Raw genomic sequence first — 23,366 nt, forward strand, 5'->3', positions numbered from 1 at the left:
TGGAGACAGTTTAGTTTATGTCAATTTCAGTAGCCACTATTGATAATCAGTCGCGGCCATTTGAAAAACCCGTTTCTTTACTTTCACGCTGTTATTTTGAAAACAACATGTATGAGCCGGATAATTAATCCCGGAGCCGGCACCAGTCCTTTTTTTGCTCATTTCTACAAAACGTGTATGAATATTGATGCAAATTAAAATTCTAAACCCTTCCCTTACGCAAGAGAATCCTTCGATTCGTGCACAAATACGACATCATGCATGGAAAACCCGAAAACTTGAATCGTTATCTTTGTGTAGAAAAGTACATCTTCAACCGAAACACCTTTAAGTTATCTCGTCGCTGCGCGGGAGACTGGGTTGAGAATTGAGATTGAATATGTCCCTGATCTTTTCGTTAATCAATAAATCATCTCAACTTTGCTATTGTTTCTCCTGTGCGCGTTTAGAAATGATAGAAAACGATATTTCGAAAATAAATCGCTACACTTACACACATATATATTAACATACACATGGATGTCGCCCATGTCGGCTCAAAATTCGCGGCGACAGTATAACTGTGTGTAATGTTTCTTTGTATAATATAGTAACACGTCACTTCATGCAGACATACACTAAAGTTTATTTGAACAATTAAACTACAATTAAAACCTACAATGTTTGCATACAGCGTTGTTTCATAAAGAGTTCAAATAAACACAGAAGTTTATATTTGCCTTTTTATACTTTAATTTGGAATTTAATCCTCTCAGATAAGAATGTATAGTTCCGTTCAAGGCATATAAACCGAAGGAAGGTCAATTTCAACTAGAATGATAACCCTGCATGGATACATAATTTATTCACATTAACTTAGTCGTACATAATACATTTTTTGCTGTGTTAACTGCATGAGTTATTTGAAGCGTTATTGATTACACGTTAATGGAATAGTAAAAAGACATTTACTCCCTTAAATAACTGATAGTGAAGTAGCCATTTTGTGACGAGTTGCAAGTGATATTTCATATTTCACATCTATACATGCAAGACCGCCCGGTAAGGCAAAAAAAGTTTTCCACGCTTTTTCGGCTTGAGTTGTGTTTGACAAATGTTTGTTAATAATCCTTGTTTTTCTTGTGAATTTTAAATTGAAACAAAATTATGGTTGGCTATATAGGTATAAAGATGATGTTAAAAATGTTGCAGTTGAATTGTTCCAAACTATATCCACGGTACATCCGAATTGAATTGTTCCAAACTATATCCTATATATAGGCACATCGCACGAATACAGAGAAGCCGGCATTCACCTTATATTAAATTCTTTATTCATAAACTACCGACAAAATCCATCCGATCCGTATTATTTTCCCAGCGAGCTATATACAATGCATTTTCTGAGTTATACGCGTTCTTTCAACTATATATACTAATTATAAACAACGTATATATATACACGGTTGCATGGGAAAAATGACGTTTTGCTATTATCGTAATTTTTAACTCAAAATGTTCTCCATGCAGCAGGCAGGCATCGGCTGACGAAAATTGTAAGTTGCTTTCGATTAATCATCGCTGATTTGGGATAAAAATGAGTTGTTTAAAACTCTGACTATTGTCTTTTTAAGAAATAAGTTCTATACATTCAAAGCAAAAAGTCTGCTCTATTTTGTGTTTCCACAGTGCTTTTGCGATGCCTTTGTCTTGAGTACAAGCCGTTCCCAGCTGCTCATATTAGGCTTAAAACTATCGTATGATAATTAGGCTTTCGCGTGCAAGCTAAATTGAGGGCGTATGAGTAAATTAACCATATCGCGACAAGATTTGTGACATTTTTGCGCCGCATACAGAAACAGGTTAAACAAACTTATCACGCTAGGACCGTAATCATGCCTCGTTCCTTCTTGGTCAAAAATCGTCAAACTGTACACGTTCAAAAGTCCTCTGAGGATCAGGAAATGGAGGCTGGCAAATTTGAAGAGGCAGCTAGAGGTAAGAGTTAAGTAATGTATAGATTCTTGCATGTTATAATAGTCCATTAGGTCGAAACTCGGCCATGATTTGTGTACAAGGTTTCGCCCAATCTGTGCGTCTATCCCAATATGCAAGTATATAAATATATACTCACTTAAATATCGTAGTTTAGTCTATTTCAATATATTTTAATAAATTTCGTTTGTATTTAAAACACTTTAAAACGCTTTTCAACTGAATAGTCTGTTTAGTATATACCATCTGGCCACAACTTGCATTCTGCAATTTTTAAGTTGAAACACTGAATATGACTTAGAACACGCAGTTAAAAAACCAGGTTGAAATATATTATGAGATATTATATGGTTCCTTAACTGTATAGGCAGTATCTAGACTAATATATTTTCGGTAAAAAGCATCTTCTGGAGACAATATTTAACTGATTTTATTGTTTAGTCTTTTACTTTTCCACATTTGAGAAAAACGACACGATTTATATTAAAGGATTTTTTGGATTCTGTACTGACATGCATGCATGTTTAAGTGAAGACAAAACACTGCCAGTGAAATTATAAGATCTATAAGCAGATTTTTAATCACAGATGTATAATTCTATATAAGTATAAGGCATTCCCAGCGGTATTGCTTGCATTCATGGCATTGCCTTGAATGAGAGTTTATGTAGCTACTGGCTAACGATAATGAAACTGAAACGTAACGTTTTCTTTGTATTAAAGTGTATACTATAATATAGTCTTTAATAGTAATTAATGTGCTGATCTTTGAATAGGTCAGTGTGATGTATATCTGAAACAGTTATAAATACATGTAGACTTTAGGAAACAAAGACGTCAAGGCTAAAAATAATGGGAGCAGAGGGTAGCACGATTCTATTCAATAGCACGTCGATAGAATTCCGTTGGCGCGTTGCTAAATTAAAAGCGATGCGTCACTAGCATATTATGACTTCACTCATATTAAGCTCCAACCAGCGATCAATGGATTAAACCTTGACGCATAAGAAACAATTTTACATTGGTGATAGATGCATGCAAAAAAAGAACGAGGTGGAACTCTAGGAATTAAATAGAATAAGTTGTTTCTCACGTTCGATTTAGATAAAATTATAATTCTAGTCCGCCTAGGAAAAGATGTTTGCATCGAACACACCACTGATTAAACCTTTTTATGTTGGTCTGAGTTTTCAGTCTAATATTCTTAGTCAGAATCTCACGGATTTGCAATTTATCCACCAACTTAATTAACAATGCGGCTGCCTTGCTTCTAAAGTTCTGCGTTTTTTTAATTAACTTAAAAACCTTCCGATTGCATTTATACTGAGATCTAAAGTGTCGAATAACTCACGAACGGTGCTTAGAAACATGACTACAGTGAATTTAAGGTTGTTTGGAAGAGAGACGTTTTGAATCAAGTTTAGCGTTTACATTGGGAAGAATATTTTGTAAGGAAATCGGCCAGATTTTGCAGTAAATCTGGCAAATATTATACAAAATCCTGTTGAATATTCGCGTGACAAAGTTGCATACATAATCAGCATCTTCATCAATTACGCATGTCTCTAGAGCAAGCTGGACACATATGGGGTAAAGAAGATCCAATCGCAAAGCAGACTTTGCTCTTTTAAGACCAATTTTCTCAAAGAAAGCAGTTCAATTTAACAAATAGGTTACAAAAACATAAATAAATGACTCGACATTTTAACTATATTTTTGCATTTTCTTTGATGTTTGAGTGGTCCGGTTACCAAGCTACAGACATACATTTTAAATTCCTGTAAAATCTGAACGAAAGTGAGCGAACAAATGGACTAACAAATGTTTTTATCAATCTCTCGACTCCGATTTAAAGCTTCACTTTTCGATATTATGCAAACGACGTTTATCTTCTTGATGATTATCCCCAGACAATCGTGCTTTTAAGAAGCATTTCAACAAAACGGTGTTAAATATGTATCACACAAGGTTTCAATAGATTTCTCAAAGATATTTACTAACGTATTTTACAATGCATAGAAACTTCATAGAGGTAAATCAAAGATATTCAGCTCTTCAAACAATACTGATAGATCGATTCCTTGCAATCCTACAAAGCTAAGCACCTCAGGCAAAAGAGCTAGCTTCATGATTCACATATGAAACGACGTAGTCGTAGAATCTGCGTGTTTTCTCAGACACCTATACAATGACGTAACCATTCGGATGAACATTATTTGGAAGGCAGTGCCCTGATTATTATTTGGTTGGCTGCCTTGGTTTATAATACAAACCATTGCATGCATGATGGACTTAAAAAATAAAGCTCTTCAAACAAATAAATTGAGATAGCCCCCTGATTTCTCAAAACCTGCCGTTGTTTATGGCGAAATGAATAGAAATATAGAATGTATGCTGCAAAGAGGGGGGGGGGGGGGGCGGTTGTCAGTTAAGACCAACTTGTTCAAGAGTTGCATCCAAAAAAGGATTCTCACCAGCGAAAAGTAGGAACGCCATCAAATTGTAAGACCACGTCCGACTAAACTAACAGTCAATACAACAAATCAAGCTCTCTGTCGAGTGGAGATATATTATATATATTGTGTCATGTGTCTCGATCGATATATTCTCCCTGCATTAACACTGCATGTTATCAACGTGCAATGCAAGTGCGTATTTTTTTAAGCACAGAGACAATACAGACAAATATATATAAGTTATTATATAAACTAACGACGTGTCTTCTGATAAGGCTAAACCTATTATATACAATGGGGAGCCCAACATATGTTTAATGTAAGAAGTCTCCAATAATTTATAGATGGTATTCTCTACTGCACTATCCTCATTCACAGCAGCAAGAACCAAATCCAAGAATATATGAAGTTGTCACATGTTTGAGGGATATGAAACGGGAAACTTAACCAAACGTAACCAAAAAAACTTTATCTAAGGTTTTTTTTATCTAAATCATATAGACTGTCTATACTATAGTGACCTGTAGCCAACAGTGTGTTCTACACATAACCAACCATTGGTTCAATATCAATATCTTCAATGACTCCAATTGCAGGCAAAGTTTAATTTTTTGAAACATAATAATTCGGCAATCAGTGAAGAGATTTCTGGTCGTGGGTATATTCATTTCCTACCCTGGCTATACGGCTTATTTCTTGAGGGTTTCTGCCACAAAAATCCGCTCTTCGCTGACCTAACGCGAACTCAAACAGCAGCATAAAAACTATCTGCACAAAAGAGAAGCCTATCATACGGTCTTACATGCGGTATTTATTGTTAATATAAATGGCTGCCGCTTTTGATGATTGATTACAGAAATTTTAAATTTGCATATATTAATTTCAACGGCGTAAACAAAAAATTATCCAAAGTTATCCGACCAAGATCAAGGAAAACGATAACCACTCTGGCACTCATAAATGAGGCAGTTTCGATTTTTTTCAAAAACTAAAATATTTACAATTGAAACTATCACATTTTCATCATCGTCAATAATATACAAAACGTCTTATGTATATATGTACAACCCTTAATTTTAGTTGTAATAGATGAAAATAGTTCAGAATGCACCTGGAGGTCTAAGGTACATTTATTCAGTATTCTGCGTTCCTATTTTAGCACGTCAGCTTCATATATAGTTGTATGATTTTCGCTTAAAAACATGGTTCGAAATCTGAATTTCCTAAGTTAGAACAACTACATAGCTATATATTTTAGCGTTTTTATAGAGGTTTTTATCTCCATCCAAGAGTTGCTATTTTGTGAACCGGCATGAATGATAATCAATCAAATATTGCCAATTCCTTTTCGCATGCTGCACAAGCCTACAATTCTTTTGATAGCTCGATCAAGCTAGAAACCCAATTTAAAATTCACTGAATTTTTGATGTTCTTTAGACTTTATAATTAAAAGTCCCTCCATTAGTGATATGTCTGTAAATGGAGTCACATAAATTTTTCTCCATTTTCCTCGATTACAAAGCACTATATAATTAACTTGTTTGACAAAATGATTTATAGTCTGGCGAATTAGTGTTGTTACGAGTAACGGCGGTAATAAAGGGCAATGGCAATCGTTTAATATTAGAGTTAATATAAACCTGCATGCATAATCATCCTTTTGTTATTTATTAAGGTTGATAAATTGTACTAAACACACGTGCGTTCATGGAATAAGGTAATAGTATAGCCCGTGCGACAAGACAAAGCCATATAGTTGCCTTTGTTCTTAAAAAAGAACTCTCGCATTTATTTAGTAAAACTTTTCAAGCACTTTAGATATAAAAGACTTGCTCAGGTGGCTGTCCTGACAATTCAATAACACTTAAGTATAGGGTACTGCTTACCATGGTTATTGAAAAAAAAACTCACGAAGGAAACAGGGAACACGATATATAATGCTGTGCATGATGCAGTTCGGCTGTTATATTTCAACCTACTTATATATACTTATACCTATATTGCATAGAACGTTTCAAACAAAGGCTTCTTGTGTGCAAGTTAATGAGACTATATGGAATATAGTCCTATATTTATAATTATATACATACTCCTGCTAGTGTTTCAAACCCCTAATGGATCGATATAGTTTCTTAGCTGTAATACACCATTCGATAGTGTATATATGCTCTTGGAAATATATAATTACTATAATTAAAGGCCAGTTTTGAAGTTGTAATTAGATGTGATGCTATACATGCAGCGACTGCGATATTTCAATTGTTACCGCATTCTTTCTATTACAACATATTTGAAATCTTGTTAACGCAAACTGCTGCGTCTCACTGAGTGACAATGTGACATTGCTTGAATAATTCTCTTCACACACTGGACCGGCGATTTTCAGTGCGAGTTTCTCGATGTCCGCAGCCATCGTGACTTTTATGGTCGGATTCCTTTCAAAATCTTCTTTTACATGTATATACACACAAAGAAAAAAGTTAAACCTTAGTAATGATAATCTCCCTAAATTTTTCACTGATCATGCAATAAAATTCAATAACTGACTAATTATGATGAAGTTGTGGGAATCAAATAGGAATTCCGACTAAAAATTTATATCTTATACCATGCATGCATGATTCAACACATATCACATGCTTTATTATAAAAAAAATGCACTAATGATTTATTGCGAGACTTAAACAACTTTGAAATAGAGCCCATTATAGATACTAAATACTACTACAGTATTTCTACCATTCATTTCAGAGCATAGAGCAGTTAAAAATGAGCCACAGACAAATAACATTAGAAGACCATTCGACATAGAAAGCCTTATACAACCTGATGATAACTCCACAGAACCAAATCAAGAAGTACGACCTGAAAATTCCGAAGTGAATCAATCAAATATAGCCGCTAATCCACCTGCCATATACCAGTATCGTAATGGTAAGTGCATTTCACTCTACGAAAATCTATACAGAGAACCGTTTAACTGTGGATACGCTTAGGAATCAATAAGAATTTATGTAAATCGATTAAATGATTCACTGCATAGTGCTTAAATACAATTTTTCGCTTAAACTTTTTCTAGGTTATATTCCATACCAACCACGCCCTTGTAGGAATATTCACGAACCAACATGCACGGCCCCTCATTATCCTAACGCTCTACCAATTTACCCACCAATGTACCCTCGCTTTCCTGTGGTCATATGTCCCCCACCTGAGCTCACAGTTCATCCTCGATCATTTGAGGATAGATGGCGTCACCATGGCTTTGGGGCCTTTACTCAGGCCAACATGAAGTTTCGCACTGCCTTGACTAATCAGAGCACAGGGCAGGAGCCAAGGAAGTCTGTCGGATCCATAGAAAAAAGAAGCCAATCAGAAGAAACATTTGGGTGTGTCAAGTGTAAAAAAGTCTTTGCAACACCGCATGGTCTGGAGGTTCACGTGAGACGTTCACATTCTGGAAAACGGCCTTACCAGTGCAACTTATGCGAGAAATCATTTGGACATTCTGTAAGCCTTGAACAACACAAAGCAATACACACAAATGAAAGGGTTTTCGAATGCAAGCAATGCAATAAAACGTTTAAGCGGTCGTCCACACTTTCCACTCACATGTTGATACACTCGGACACGCGCCCGTTTCCCTGCGAATACTGTGGAAAGCGGTTTCATCAAAAGAGCGACATGAAAAAACACACTTACATTCACACAGGTGAAAAACCGCATGTTTGTCGAGAATGCGGCAAGGCGTTCAGTCAGTCATCAAACCTCATCACTCACAGTAGAAAACACAGCGGACATAAACCCTTCGTTTGCACGATATGTTCTAGAGCTTTTTATAGAAAAGTTGATTTAAGGAGACACTCTGTCACACACGGGCTTTTCCTGTAGAATTTAGTCATAGTTCATGTAAAATTGTAAATGTTTTCGCCTCAATAAAGTGGTTTGTCTGAAATGTTTTCCGTAGATAGCATACAGAAAATGTTCTTGAGAGTATGGAAAGCCATGCATAGCGCATTTCCAGCTTTGGTGCTTTATCATCATAAGCGGTGCATTCAACATCACGCGCTGTGCTAACGTCATATGCAGTGGTTTTTACGTGGTCCTATTAGCATTATACACGCCCACGGTGCTTCGAACGTTATTCGCTGGCGCCGGGCATTGTATGCGGTGCTAAGGTCCCACACGCGCTCTGCTTAAGCTTTTCACATCAGACGTGGATTCCGTGTCCTAGAGAGTTACGAAGAATCGAAGATGTATTTGTGCGTTGATATCTAGTGCAATTTTGTCAATCCGAAGTATACTTGCTAAAATATACACACTTATTATATATTGTTAGAAAATTGCAAATGAAAACACGATAGAGTTTTAGACCTAGCTGTTCAAAAGAGAGCAATAACACAATTACCAATAATGCGAAGAATCAAAGATATTTAATAGTAAAAATTTAAAGAAACCATTTGAAATGTTGGTGCATGGGAGGAAATCCGAAAATAAGGCTCGCCTTGTTTTCGCATATAAACTACCGCTTCGAATAGGTCTAACCTTGGCAGTATTGCATTATTAACGAGGTTTATTGCTAGCCTGGATTAAAATTTAGTCATGTCTTCATTCTCTCCATTATAAATCGGTGCATCATAAATCATAAATTTACATCCTCAGTTCATTGTGTCTGTCTGTTGACATCGTTGCATTTCTCTTATTTTGGGGCCATCATTCTTTTGAATTCTAGATAAAAATAAAGAATTTCCAGAAAACGATGTTGAAGGTATGATTGTACAGATTTCTCAAAATAATTTATAAAGATTTAAAAACACAACATCACCCTCGTCTAGTGAATAGAACAATTTATTAATCTATCCATATTTTACGAGAATAAATTCAATATATTATTCTTATATTTTATACAAAATTTTCCTACCCCCCTGATCAAACAGTACTGCCCCCGTCAAAGTTTGCGAACAGTGATGTTTTAGTGCCTTTCTCACCTTCAAAACTAACTTGTCCATCTTTATTAATATCAGCGTTTCTTATCATACTTTCTAATTCTTCATTGCTAAGATCCTCCCCCAGCCTTTTCATTGCTTGGACTAACTCTTCCTTTGAGATGTAACCATTTCCGTTGGTGTCGAAAAGTTCAAAGGCTTCTTTTAGCTCTGCATGGTTTTCCTGATTATCTTTTCTAAGAAATTTCTCGAATTCATCTATTGTCAGTACGCCATTTTCTGTGAATAAGAACCGCAAATATGGTCGATGATATGCAATGTAATGATTGGCACGGCCTTTAAAAACTTTGTGAATAAGGCCTTGACGATATACAGAGATTTATCTATTTGAAACCATATATGCCAACAATGAAACAAACGTACCATATTGCATGTGAAACCATATACCAACAATCTAACAAACGTACCATCCTTGTGAAATCATATACCAACCAGCAGACAAACGCAGCATCCTTGTTAAATTACGTACAATCCATCAAACAAACCTACTATCCTTGTGAAATCATATTATTACATACCAAACATCAAACCAACCAAACAAACGCACCATGCATCGTTGGGGAATCATATACCAACCATGAAACAAACAAACGAGCCAAATAAACACAGATTCTTCTGCGTATATTTAACACCTTTCATATATATACCAACAAACAAAAAAATAGCATACCATCCTTGTCGTGAGATTTCAACATTTTTTCAACCATTTCTTCCGCCGCATTGTGGCCAGCTTGCTGCATCGCTTCTCGTAACTCTTTTACTGATATTGTTCCATCACCGTTTTTGTCAAACAAATCAAATGCATCTTGGACTCCTAAATATAAATAGGATATACATGCACAGTGTATGAGCCTATTTTAATCTATAGATACTCGCATAATTTTTCGTCGAACAACGAAACACTGCATATTTTCTACGTATATTTGGAACCGGCTGAATAATAGGTATAATTCGTATGAAACCTTTAACTACGTTTCACATGCACGTTTGTTAGTTAAATGTAACTAAATCGAAAATCCTCGACGAGAAGTTGTGTGACTTCTTGTCACAAACAACGGTGTGTTTCTATATCTCGTACAGGTACTCACCTTTCGAATATTCTTTCCTGGATGTAGCCTGTCAAACGGAACGAAATTTAATTGGGCGAATTTAATCAGTGGGGACGGAAATGCAAGATAATTGTCCATCCAGTAAGAGTGTCTACGAGACTCACCACTGATATCTAAACATCTCAAGAAAGCATCCGCTATGCCAATGGCAACGTAGCGAGGTGCACGTAAAATCATCGGCAATTCGAATGGGCACTTGACTTGACTTTGATACAAAGAATACGACACGATTGAAGTTGGCTCAAAATGGGGGCATGCAGGGAAGAGCATCAAACATTGGTTGCAACATTGGTTGCATTTTGTAGGAAATGTCAGAGGCCATATCTAATATAAATGTCAAAATTTTATATAAATTTTAAAGGTCTTAAAAAAACGTTAGTAAGACTCTTGTCAGTTCTGGGGACTGGTTCTGGTCTTGACCGGATCAAACAGTTTTTAAATGTTATTATGTTAACCCTTGCGATACACTACGGAATGTTAAGAATGTCTTATGCCAGTATAAGGACAAGTGGTCGACAGTGACGAAGACAGTAATATATCAGCTTGTAGACAATCATTGTATTATACTAAGTCAGTATAGCTAGCTATTGTATCGCACGGCTTGAAGTCCAGTATTTAATAAATTGTAAGGCAATATGAATTTAACATTCTTCTCGCTGAAAATGGTTTAAATTTGTGAAATTATAATCGATCTTTATAAACCATGAACCATGATAAATGATAATAGACTTTTCTTTCAAGGTTACCATAGTCGAGGATTTCAGGTTTAGGGTTTTAGTTTCAATGCATTTCCAGAATGTAATCTCAGAATCTGATCGAATCTGATATGCATTCTTTGAATAACTAAGATTCGTTATCTAGAACGCACGATTTGAACCATATCTTTTGATTTTACATCGTCGATTTCATTTTCAAGGTGAATTTAATATCATAACATTAGAGCACCTTTATTGAATATTGAACAAATCAAAGCACCGAAAAAAATGGATAGATTATAGCAATCTGCACAACGGCGACACTAATTTACTAGATATATCTTGAATATATAATAGCAGCATAATAGCTTTAAAACTGCAGCGAAAAGATTTTGACTTTACTCACCATATTGCTTGAGCGAGATTGAGCTCTTGCCGCTGCCAATATATACAGCTAAGTTTTCGTTTTGTTTAATGTCAATGAGTATACTAGAATATTGATATGACGACTTCCGTCCAAGTAAAAATAAACATGCTTGCCAGTTGCTGATAGGTGACGTTTTCACGTCTTCGTGCGTGGGCCTCACAAGGAATGTCCGGTCAAAATATAACAGATCACAATTCGTCATACCTGATGCATGTAGTGTACAAGCCTGTTGTTTATTTCAGCTATTTTGTAATAAGACGGACCTTATTTCTTTGTTTTCCTAGACCCAGTTCTTAAAACAAATTAGTCACTAAAATAACAAAAGTAAGCTTCACTAAAATTCAAGATGAAATTGCGGAGCGTCAAGAAGGTATTCTAAAAGTAGAAATGTCAGAAAGCCAGCCTCCTGGAGTGTACCTCAACTCATTCACCTGTGCCCAAGCATACAGGTATCACAGCATAACTATAGGATCGCCCTTGAATAACCACGAGGTTGGTAGAAATCACGTTTCATTTAGGTCATAAGAGGAAGTTTGCTATAGTTTGAAACAGGTTTTTAAAAAACAACACCCAGCCCACGTACCATTCTTGTGCATATAGTCAATGCCCTATTATTTCTATGCAGTCGTTATATGCGCAAATTATGCAAATATATATAAAACAATATCTTTACGCAGCCATCATAAGTACGCCACTAAAGCTCGTTTTAAGAAAGCGAATAAATATAATATCCTTGGTCACAGCTTTTCATTGTTATAATAGTTGTGAAAAAATACTAGTAAATGGCTTCCACTAGACGTCAGAGCAGACTTAAAGTTCCGCTATTCATGACTCATTGCACGAATAGACGGAGTTATGACGTCAAGAAGCCATCTATATTAAATATAATTCAACAATTAAGTCCCAGAGTTACGTGCTTACTTTATGCAGTTCCCAATTTTCGCGTTAATATATGAAACATCAGTTGTAGTGAATTCTCGAAACATTTCCCAAACTCATTAACCCTTGAGAGATTGCGGACACAAAACAATAAACGAAAAAACAATTAATGTTGAATTAATATTTTAGTGACACGATATCGAGTGAACGATATTTTAATATTCTCGGCAAAATTCAACAAAACAAAAGTGTATTTCCCTACAAATATGAATTTCATTGCAGTTTTGTTTTCGTAAAAACTAATGCATGGTCTTCTTAATAAGTTTGGAAAGTATTTCTAACAAGCTGTCATGCTTGCTGTCCTATGGGTATGTATGATGGTTCAAAAGCCGGCTACAGTTTGTTAATATTGAAATAATTGATTTAAATATGTTATTTAATTAAGGCAAGAGTTCTATATATGTTATTGGTACACGTCCTTTCTGTGTTCCTCGTTCAGCAATCATCCAGTCATTGTCAAGACCTGACACTGTATACACAATAATCACCTGTATGAAATAAAAGTACATGAAGAAATATATTCTGGTCTAATTTTTGTGAATATAATCCTGTATATTATATGAATATTGAATGGCAAGTAAAGAAAACAATACCAAATACTTCATCTATTTCACAATGTTAACATATAACACCATATATAGAACAAACCATACAGTATACTATGTAACTATGGTACAGTATTTTAAAATCATATACCACCATGATGAAGAATAAATGTAAAATATTGAAGCCAATACTATCCATGAAACAACCAAAGTTTGGTATCACCCACTCCACAGAGCCAACCTACCTCATCAGCCAATAAAGATAGTTCATCATCTTCAGTTGCATCATAATCATACATTACTTTAGCCTTGTGAGTGACACTTGGTCTAGTCACTGTATTTATATCAAATGTTGTAGAAGGCTTAGAAATATTGTATGGTGGAGGTTTACTAATACCACCAAAGGAGGATGAACTGCGACCAGTTGCACCAGTACCACTATAATAATTTAATTTTGTAACAATACCATTCAAACACATTTCACTCCATAATAATCACTAATATTCCTCACAGCTTACCTCTGAATGTGCCTTTGTAATTCTAGCATAGTTTTATGACATTGATCAAAGTATTGTGCTTGTGCCTCGACAAAACTTTGCAGAGCAATTAAATGACTGTTCTGTTGAAAGAGATAAGTAAAGAATAAGAAAATCTCAGGTTATTTGGAATTAAAAATTTGATAAAATAGTAAAATATACCTGAGCAGTAGTAACACCATCTAACAATAATTTTGTCACTTCATATTGTCTGTCAAATTCTGCCTGAGCAACTCTTAAATCTGCTTCAAGCTGTCAAAAAATGGGAATGTGAGAACTCAGCAGAATGAACCCTCCATGCTTAATAATAATAATTTATTGCTTCTTCGGTGTTTGATGGAAAATTTTGAAGAAAAGAACATACTTGTTGAACTTTTTCAGGTGGCTGATTTTCTGCCTTTTTTACTCTAGTCCTGCAAGCATCTAAGTCAAGTCGTTTTGCCAACAGCACACGTTTCTCCTTCTATAATATGATTAGTCAGCAATAATGGTTAAGAGTGTCATGAAATGTGTAAAGCAAAATTATAAAATTGAATGCCACAACATGTCAGTGATATTTTGCTAGAATAATTATCTTACCATGATTGTTTTGATGTCAGTTTGAAGGTAATTCTGAAGTGGATTCATAAATCTTGAAACAGTTTTTTCAAGAAGATCTCGTTCTGCTTGTCCAATTTTTCTCATTGATTTACCACATTCCACAAGAGAGCCACCTGGATAGGTAATTTTAAAATGCTTGTTCATTAATTACAATCCCTTTAATAATTGTTAAACTCTCTATCAAAAAAGAGCACCACCCTTGATAATATTTATGCCTCAAAGAAACCTATTGTCTCACCATATGCTGTCCCAGGACCAAGGTCATTGCCAGAGTCAAACATACATTGTCCTAAGAGTTCATAATTTGTCTGTCTTTCTTTCTTTTTGCCATCAAGTGCTTGATACATGACATCCTCAACACGAGCATCTGTACACAAAGAAGGAACTAGCTGAAATACAGTCTGCAGAACAAAGCAACTTGTAGCAGTATCACTATCAGTCAAAAAACCATAGTATGAACACAAATACATGTTTGATGCAATAAAATAAAATATACGGGGTCAAATGTCAAATTATAGTGCAAAAACTCAATTATAGAAGAGGAAATTATACACGTTGGTGACACCATGTTCAACATATTGGTGATTTTCACTGTGATGATGGACATGATGAGTACTGCAGATTCCGGTAGACTGTGAAATGGGGCTACTTGTCACTTTAGCATCAATTAACCATGCTTAATTGGTGTTGACCGCAGTACAATGATGTTTTTTGGCAGATTTTTACAAGTTTCTAGGGAATGGCTTCAATATTCTGTTTCTATTTTAAGTAACAACATGTCTTTTGTTCAAATAAAAATAAAATGATATTGTTTACTTGAAGCCACACCCTTCTGAAAATCTGCCAAGAAATGTTATCATCTAAGCCAAAACTAAAAGAACAACTATTCACATCTAACAGTCTACCTAAATCAGTGAAATTTGTAAAAATGTATACCAATATCTACACAAATATACAACAAAGTCATGCAGAATTCTACAACAGCTCTTTACTTCACAAATCACAACATATCAAATTATCAGAGGGTAATGGCATGGACATTTAATTATTTTCAAGACATTTTCAAGGAAAAACAAGGCATTTTCATGCACATGATTATAAGAGTTTCAATAAACATATTGATACATTTTAGAGATAAAAACTGGGAAAAGATCAAAGGCATATTATTTAAAATAATGAACAGCTATTGAAGTTATTTTTACATACACACATCTATACATGATGTGTTTTATTCATTTCTACATGTTTCTGACAAAATGTTAAATTTTGTAATTTTCCAATTATAAGAATAAGAGGGCCAATAGTCCTGTTACCCTGACCACACCTATGCTGATTTCTTGCAAAAAAATGCTTAGGCAATTATAGCATAATATAAATCTGGGACTGGTTGTATGAAAGCAGGATAGTGGTTTTCCAATTGCTTTAAAATCACCCATATTAGGTTAAATCTTAGTATTCCTAATTGAGGATCCCCTTTAGACTTTAGTAATTGTTGGTTCCAAAGCTGAAATTTTATTGCGTTTTATTGCGTACAAACAACCGGCCCCTGAAATAGGTAATTTATACACTATATCTTTGCACCATTCAAACTTAATATTCTGTTTCTATTGATATTCTGTTTCTTCTACTTATATTTTTTGTTTGTGCATGTGAACTATTCTTATCTTATTTGTGTAAAACAGGCTTCACACAGAAGTAAATTACTCGTTCGCAGTCATATATTTTTGTACTTTAAACATGACGTCACCATATAATAAATTATTATCTTAAAACTTTTACTATCAATTCTCCACGAAGACACTTTATGACTGTAATATGTTATCAACTTACTAGGATTTGGCTGAATCAATGCTGAAGTCCGTGCTGTAATTTTCGCCGTACAATCTCGTGTTTTTTCAGCCCTGGCGACTAAATTCTCGAAATGAGCGTCAAATTCAGTCCTCTCGGCACGATTTAATTTCTCTTCCGTGAGCTTAATAAAACAAGGAAAATACGATCAACTTCGTTTCTTGGTGGTTTAGTAACTGATGAATCTTGATTACTTACCTGTTTAGCTCTAGAGAAAGTCGTCGCCGACATTTTTGCGAATTTTTTCCATGAATCGGCAACATCGTTCATCGACAGGTTGGCCATTTTGGTTCGGGAAGGACACGAGCCTGCAGCACACATCATTAAGCTCAGCAGCATAACCTACACAAAAGGTTACGATTTCATGTTAGGAATGCATTTCGTTATTTACATTTGCCTAGCACAGGAAATGCAGTTTCACCGCTTTATTTCTAACGAAATAATTCCTTGTCAAGTTTTCCTTGACAAGGAGCCTTTTTCAAATTTCAAAAACTAACTGTTCGTGTGCACGGCCGTCAAGGAAAACTTGACATGGAATTGCGCAGTAGGTAACTGCGCAACAATATCTTCGAGCCAATCCGGCGGATTTTTTCATAGGAAGCCCAGACAAATGAGTTGAAGTTAATAAAAATCCGTAAAACACTTGAGATATGTATTAAAATAAATTAAAGTATATGTAATTTGCTACAAAACTACTGTTAGAACCATGTATGTAGCGTGCTCCAGTGGCGCTGCCATTTGACTATGCAACTAGCGACGTAACTTACTATATTATTGGGAGTATAAAATAGCAAATTACATATACTTTAATTTATTTTAACACATATCTCAAATCTCAAGTGTTTTACGGATTTTTATTAACTTTAACTTATTTGTCTGGGCTTCCTATGATTTTTTAAAGTTTTATCATTTTTGTTTGTTTTGAGATTCGGTTGTATTCTTATTTTTACCATGGCCCATATTATCGTAAAACTTGTCAAGAAATATTTGTCAATTTTATCGTGTACACACAAGCAAATAAAACTTGTCACGGAAAACCTGTTCACCATACATACGAGAAAGTGAACTGGCCAAGAAAACTTCCAGTTTGTAAAGAAAAACTTTCCTGTCTGTATGTGGCTTTAAAGCTTTAAATAAAGAGAACCCCGAATTTATGAATACTAATTACTAATACTTATACTCTAAGATTTCATCAAAAGATACGCCGAACAACGAGCAATTTTGTCCTAACAAGACGCCTGCTCAAGGCGTTCACTCCGCCTGCATGCCAACCGATGTACATAAAATATACGACTACTAAAAGGAAAAAAGACCATGGCATTTTAACACTCCGCTGCGCATACGCAGGCGGAGTAAATAGGAGTGAACAATGTTGTAGTTGTTGCCAATCATGTCAACAAGTTTGCAGCAACACTGATGGTTCAACAAAGTTCAAAAACGTTCTTAAATCTTAACATTAATTTCTATTTCCTAATAAATAATAATCGAATTTACCGATTGTTTTCCGACAATTTGATTATTACCGAACATTATCCGATGCACGATACGCATGCGTGACGCTTTCCCGCCGAAACTCGAAATTTCCTTTGCGTATTTGTTTACAAGTTTTCATCTTGATTCAAAACTAAAGTATATAGATCGAGGTGTTTTTATTTTCAAAACATCTTAGCGATTGCTGGAGAATCCTTCACCACTGACTATTTGTTTCATCCAAGGTCTTTACAAATAAAATTGTTTAGTAAATTTCAGTTTTTAGTATGCCTAAGGATAAACGTGGGGACCTTTGCGAATATGAACGGAGAAGAATTGCAAATATCAACAGAAATCTTGATTTTCTCCAGCAGTTGGGTACGTACTGCAGGCAATACTTTTATAAAATGTCCTTTTAAAACATCATTAGACTTCCTTGACTTTGTGGTAGGTATTGAGGTTGACAGATCGGCATATTTTCCTAAAAAAACAAGTAAGAGAAAAGCTGAGAGTGACAGTGGTAGCGACGAAGAATGGCTACCAGGAAAAGATGAAGATAATCCCAAGAAATCAAAATCAACTATGACAGGTAATCAAGTCTAAGATATATCCTTATAATTATAATTTATATAGTTTAATACAGTAACACTTTCCTAATTACACTTAACCAAATGCAAACAGGACATACGTTAACAAAACATACCGTTGGAGTACCCACCTTGAAGAACCAGTTGAGTAACAAGGTAAAATATATTTTAGTGACACTAGTGTACAAATCATCGTTGGTTAACTAGAGCTATCAGTGTGTTTTGAGAAATTTGACATAAAATTTAGTTTCAGTCTAGTACCGTGGACGTCCAGTGTATTTCTAGCCAGGACCCGGGTAGTACTAGTGAAGATAAAGCGCTAGCAACAGCAGACAGCGAGTTACTTGGACAACTTGTTCAACCTCATACCAACTTTGGTAATCTGGAGCATTCGGTACTCAAAAAGAAGAAACGATCAATCAAGTTTAAGTGCAAAAGTCTTGCGAACGAACCAACAAGAAAGTCAACAAGAAATTTCGTACGTAAAAACTATACAGAGGATGATGTTCCTGATGATGATCACTACATATGTAAGTTTAAAAAGGGTTTTCTGAAGCCCTATTCGCAATTTAATCATTGAGATGACCACCCAAAATATGACCACCCAAAGCCATTTATTTTTTAACTTTTAGACTGCGACCAGTGTGACGACTTTTATTATGGCGAGTGCCCCACACACAATTTTAACATCATCGAAGACAATGGCACGGACACAGAGAAAGGAATGAAGATGCCTGATGCAATGAAGTCTCTTCCTGGAAACCTGTACGTAAAAGATTCCAAGATTCCTGAAGCTGGTATGGGCGTTTTTTCGAAGGAAAAATTGGAAATAAATACTCGTTTCGGACCATATCGGGGCGTCAAGGTTCTGAAAGAAGACTTAGAGGAAGGAAAAGATACTTCGTATATGTGGGAGGTAAGAAACAGTCATTACATATTTTGACTTATAGACAAAGAACACAGAATTATCATGAAAGGGTATTTTAATAGTCTAGTATTATATTTAGATTGTTCATGAAGGAAAGATCCAGTTTTATATCGATGGTAAAGATCTTAATCATAGCAACTGGATGCGGTACATCAACTGCGCAAGATGCGAGGACGAACAGAACATTATTGCCTATCAATATCATGGAGATATTTACTATCGTGTTTATAAAGAAATACATGTAGATGATGAACTTTTAGTGTGGTATGGAGATGAATATGCAGAACAACTTGGTATATCGTTATTTGAGGAGGACGAAAAGCAATTAGAAAAGCTCTTTGAAGGTAATTATGAAAGTTTGAAGGAAGATAAAGAGCCTCCAAATGAAATATAAACAGTTCTTGTGTAGCCTAGGCCCTAGGAAATATTCTCTACAATATAAACTGAGTCTGAATTTTTTTCTTTTTATACAGTTGGTGGTCATGCCTGTAAATATTGTGGTAGAATGTACACATATCCCAGCTACTTGGAAACGCATTTAAGAAGATGTCAAATATTGGCGTGCACCAAACTGTGGGAATGTCCTCACTGTGGCAGAAAGTATAGCAGTGAAGATTACCTTCGTGTACATGTTAAAAACAACTGCGAGAAAAAACAAACAAGAGATAGAGCTGAAAATGACAGTATGATAATGATGCCTGTTTACCTAAAAGATAATAATCAGAAATTTAAACAAATTGCGTCTAAAATACAGCAGAACAATATCAGTAATGATAGAACTTTTCAAAAAAGACCGTATCGATGTCAACATTGTGGTAAGATATTTACAAAGCAATGTAACTTGAAGAGCCATGAAAGAACACATAGCGGAGAACGACCGTATCAATGTCAACATTGTGGTAAGACATTTACACAGCAAGGTCACTTGAAGGGACATGAAAGAACACATAGCGGAGAACGACCGTATCAATGTCAACATTGTGGTAAGACATTTACACGGCAAGGTGACTTGAAGAGCCATGAAAGAACACATAGCGGAGAACGACCGTATCAATGTCAACATTGTGGTAAGACATTTACACGGCAAGGTAGCTTGAAGAATCATGAAAGAACACATAGCGGAGAACGACCGTATCAATGTCAACATTGTGGTAAGACATTTACTGAGCAAGGTCACTTGAAGGGACATGAAAGAACACATACCGGAGAACGACCGTATCAATGTCAACATTGTGGTAAGACATTTACATGGCGAGTTAGCTTAAAGAGACATGAAAAAACAGTTCATTCAACATAACACCTTAGATAAGACATTAAGAGAACATGTCCTGACTGTATTAAAACATTGATTTATCTTAATAATCAAGTTTGATATTTTTTAAATAATAGGGAAAAAACAGTTGATTTATATTAAGTAGTGTGAACACATATTTCTAGTATATTTTGTGATTAACATCCCCTCAATAGTCTCACAAGGATATATACATAGTCGTAATATACCTTTCATGACGGTTTATAACTATACTTTTCATATATAAGTATAACTATACTTTTCATGACGGTTTATAACATGGAATGGAATTTCACTTATGAAATATACTATATTTGAGCTCAACCTAATCAGTTTACATGCAATGGCCGAAATTTTGGTAATAATTCCATGTTCAGTATACACCAATATACATACAACACCCTTTTTTTAAACATCTATTGTATCATATCATATCATTAAGCATGCATCATACTATATCACACCGTATCATACTGCATCATATAGTATCGTACTATATCATACCGTATCATACCGTGTCACACTGTATCATATTGCATCATACTATATCATACTGTATCAAATTGTATCATAGTGCATCATATTATATCATACTGTATCATATCGTATCATATAGCATCATATTATATCATATCGTATAATATAGCATCATATAGTATCATACAATATCATACCGTATCGAACTGTATCATATAGCATCATACTATATCATACTGTATCATATCGTATCATATAGCATCATATTATATCATATCGTATAATATAGCATCATATAGTATCATACAATATCATACCGTATCATACTGTATCATATAGCATCATACTATATCATATTATATCATATCGTATCATATAGCATCATATTATATCATATCGTATAATATAGCATCATATAGTATCATACAATATCATACCGTATCATACTGTATCATATAGCATCATACTATATCATACTGTATCAAATTGTATCATAGTGCATCATATTATATCATACTGTATCATATTGTATCATATAGCATCATATTATATCATATCGTATAATATAGCATCATATAGTATCATACAATATCATACCGTATCATACTATATCATACAGTATCACACCGTATCATATTGCATCATAAAGTATCGTACCGTATCATACCGTATTCATACTGTATCATATAGCATCATACCATATTATACTGTATCATATCGTATCATATAGCATCATATTATATCATACTGTATCATATCGTATCATATAGCATCATATTATATCATATCGTATAATATAGCATCATATAGTATCATACAATATCATACCGTATCATATACTGTATCATATAGCATCATACTATATCATACTGTATCATATCGTATCATACAGCATAATATTATATCATATTGTATAATATAGCATCATATAGTATCATACAATATCATACCGTATCATACTGTATCATATAGCATCATACTATATCATACTGTATCATATCGTATCATATAGCATCATATTATATCATATCGTATAATATAGCATCATATAGTATCATACAATATCATACCGTATCATACTGTATCATATAGCATCATACTATATCATACTGTATCATATCGTATCATATAGCATCATCTGGCATCATATTATATCATATCGTATAATATAGCATCATATAGTATCATACAATATCATACCGTATCATACTGTATCATATAGCATCATATTATATCATATCGCATAATATAGCATCATATAGTATCATACAATATCATACCATATCATACTGTATCATATAGCATCATACTATATCATACTGTATCATATTGTATCATATAGCATCATATTATATCATATCGTATAATATAGCATCATATAGTATCATACAATATCATACCGTATCATACTATATCATACAGTATCACACCGTATCATATTGCATCATAAAGTATCTTACCGTATCATACCGTATCATACTGTATCATATAGCATCATACCATATCATACTGTATCATATCGTATCATATAGCATCATATTATATCATACTGTATCATATCGTATCATATAGCATCATATTATATCATATCGTATAATATAGCATCATATAGTATCATACAATATCATACCGTATCATACTGTATCATATAGCATCATACTATATCATACTGTATCATATCGTATCATACAGCATAATATTATATCATATCGTATAATATAGCATCATATAGTATCATACAATATCATACCGTATCATACTGTATCATATAGCATCATACTATATCATACTGTATCATATCGTATCATATAGCATCATATTATATCATATCGTATAATATAGCATCATATAGTATCATACAATATCATACCGTATCATACTGTATCATATAGCATCATACTATATCATACTGTATCATATCGTATCAAATAGCATAATATTATATCATATCATATAATATAGCATCATATAGTATCATACAATATCATACCGTATCATACTGTATCATATAGCATCATACCATATCATACTGTATCATATCGTATCATATAGCATCATATTATATCATACTGTATCATATCGTATCGTATAGCATCATACTATATCATACTGTATCATATCGTATAATATAGCATCATACTATATCATACTGTATCATATCGTATCATACAGCATAATATTATATCATATCGTATAATATAGCATCATATAGTATCATACAATATCATACCGTATCATACTATATCATACAGTATCACACCGTATCATATTGCATCATAAAGTATCGTACCGTATCATACCGTATCATACTGTATCATATAGCATCATACTATATCATACTGTGTCATATCGTATCATATAGCATAATATTATATCATATCGTATAATATAGCATCATATAGTATCATACAATATCATACCGCATCATACTGTATCATATAGCATCATACTATATCATACTGTATCATATCGTATCAT

The 23,366-nt window shown here is 34.3% G+C and overlaps 4 protein-coding genes across 4 annotated transcripts; 2 read left to right on the forward strand and 2 right to left on the reverse strand.

The window, feature by feature from the left end:
- Positions 1-1,813: 1,813 nt before the first annotated feature.
- On the forward strand, positions 1,814-8,348 carry LOC114518804 (zinc finger protein Gfi-1b-like). Its single transcript, XM_028538794.1, has 3 exons — positions 1,814-1,977; positions 7,182-7,364; positions 7,510-8,348. The coding sequence occupies exons 1-3, from the start codon at positions 1,875-1,877 to the stop codon at positions 8,319-8,321; spliced, it is 1,098 nt and encodes a 365-aa protein (XP_028394595.1). The 5' UTR covers positions 1,814-1,874; the 3' UTR covers positions 8,322-8,348.
- A 502-nt stretch (positions 8,349-8,850) lies between these two features.
- Positions 8,851-11,797, reverse strand: LOC114518924 (calmodulin-beta-like). The gene is made up of 5 exons (XM_028538959.1): positions 11,647-11,797; positions 10,525-10,552; positions 10,107-10,250; positions 9,419-9,655; positions 8,851-9,158 (listed from the first exon to the last, which is right to left on the reverse strand). Exons 1-5 carry the CDS (start codon positions 11,647-11,649, stop codon positions 9,130-9,132), a joined length of 441 nt encoding a protein of 146 aa, XP_028394760.1. The 5' UTR covers positions 11,650-11,797; the 3' UTR covers positions 8,851-9,129.
- A 494-nt stretch (positions 11,798-12,291) lies between these two features.
- On the reverse strand, positions 12,292-16,444 carry LOC114518923 (endophilin-B1-like). Its single transcript, XM_028538958.1, has 9 exons — positions 16,334-16,444; positions 16,118-16,259; positions 14,526-14,654; positions 14,267-14,400; positions 14,052-14,150; positions 13,850-13,939; positions 13,670-13,770; positions 13,397-13,589; positions 12,292-13,094 (listed from the first exon to the last, which is right to left on the reverse strand). The coding sequence occupies exons 1-9, from the start codon at positions 16,418-16,420 to the stop codon at positions 12,987-12,989; spliced, it is 1,083 nt and encodes a 360-aa protein (XP_028394759.1). The 5' UTR covers positions 16,421-16,444; the 3' UTR covers positions 12,292-12,986.
- Positions 16,445-17,574: 1,130 nt separating this feature from the next.
- LOC114518956 (histone-lysine N-methyltransferase PRDM9-like) lies at positions 17,575-20,549 on the forward strand. The gene is made up of 7 exons (XM_028539007.1): positions 17,575-17,983; positions 18,057-18,194; positions 18,287-18,348; positions 18,440-18,722; positions 18,825-19,108; positions 19,200-19,464; positions 19,594-20,549. Exons 1-7 carry the CDS (start codon positions 17,893-17,895, stop codon positions 20,415-20,417), a joined length of 1,947 nt encoding a protein of 648 aa, XP_028394808.1. The 5' UTR covers positions 17,575-17,892; the 3' UTR covers positions 20,418-20,549.
- The last annotated feature ends 2,817 nt before the right edge of the window (positions 20,550-23,366 follow it).

The sequence above is a fragment of the Dendronephthya gigantea genome, unplaced genomic scaffold, assembly GCF_004324835.1.
Source record: "Dendronephthya gigantea isolate DGI-Jeju-01 unplaced genomic scaffold, DenGig_1.0 000012F, whole genome shotgun sequence".
NCBI classification, from domain to species: Eukaryota; Metazoa; Cnidaria; class Anthozoa; order Malacalcyonacea; family Nephtheidae; genus Dendronephthya; species Dendronephthya gigantea.

Coding starts and splice junctions, on each gene's coding strand:
- LOC114518804 (XM_028538794.1), top strand. CDS start 1,875: ATGCCTCGTTCCTTCTTGGTCAAAAATCGTCAAACTGTACACGTTCAA. Junction 1,978..7,181: donor ATTTGAAGAGGCAGCTAGAG/GTAAGAGTTAAG, acceptor CATTCATTTCAG/AGCATAGAGCAGTTAAAAAT. Junction 7,365..7,509: donor CATATACCAGTATCGTAATG/GTAAGTGCATTT, acceptor AACTTTTTCTAG/GTTATATTCCATACCAACCA.
- LOC114518924 (XM_028538959.1), bottom strand. Junction 10,251..10,524: donor CAGGAAAGAATATTCGAAAG/GTGAGTACCTGT, acceptor ATTTATATTTAG/GAGTCCAAGATGCATTTGAT. Junction 9,159..9,418: donor TGGACAAGTTAGTTTTGAAG/GTGAGAAAGGCA, acceptor ATTTTTATCTAG/AATTCAAAAGAATGATGGCC.
- LOC114518923 (XM_028538958.1), bottom strand. CDS start 16,420: ATGGCCAACCTGTCGATGAACGATGTTGCCGATTCATGGAAAAAATTC. Junction 14,655..16,117: donor ATTGATTCAGCCAAATCCTA/GTAAGTTGATAA, acceptor CTTTGTGTACAG/ATGCTCGTGTTGAGGATGTC. Junction 13,590..13,669: donor TTACAAAGGCACATTCAGAG/GTAAGCTGTGAG, acceptor AAATTATTATAG/TGGTACTGGTGCAACTGGTC.
- LOC114518956 (XM_028539007.1), top strand. CDS start 17,893: ATGCCTAAGGATAAACGTGGGGACCTTTGCGAATATGAACGGAGAAGA. Junction 17,984..18,056: donor TGATTTTCTCCAGCAGTTGG/GTACGTACTGCA, acceptor ACTTTGTGGTAG/GTATTGAGGTTGACAGATCG. Junction 18,723..18,824: donor TGATGATGATCACTACATAT/GTAAGTTTAAAA, acceptor TTTAACTTTTAG/ACTGCGACCAGTGTGACGAC.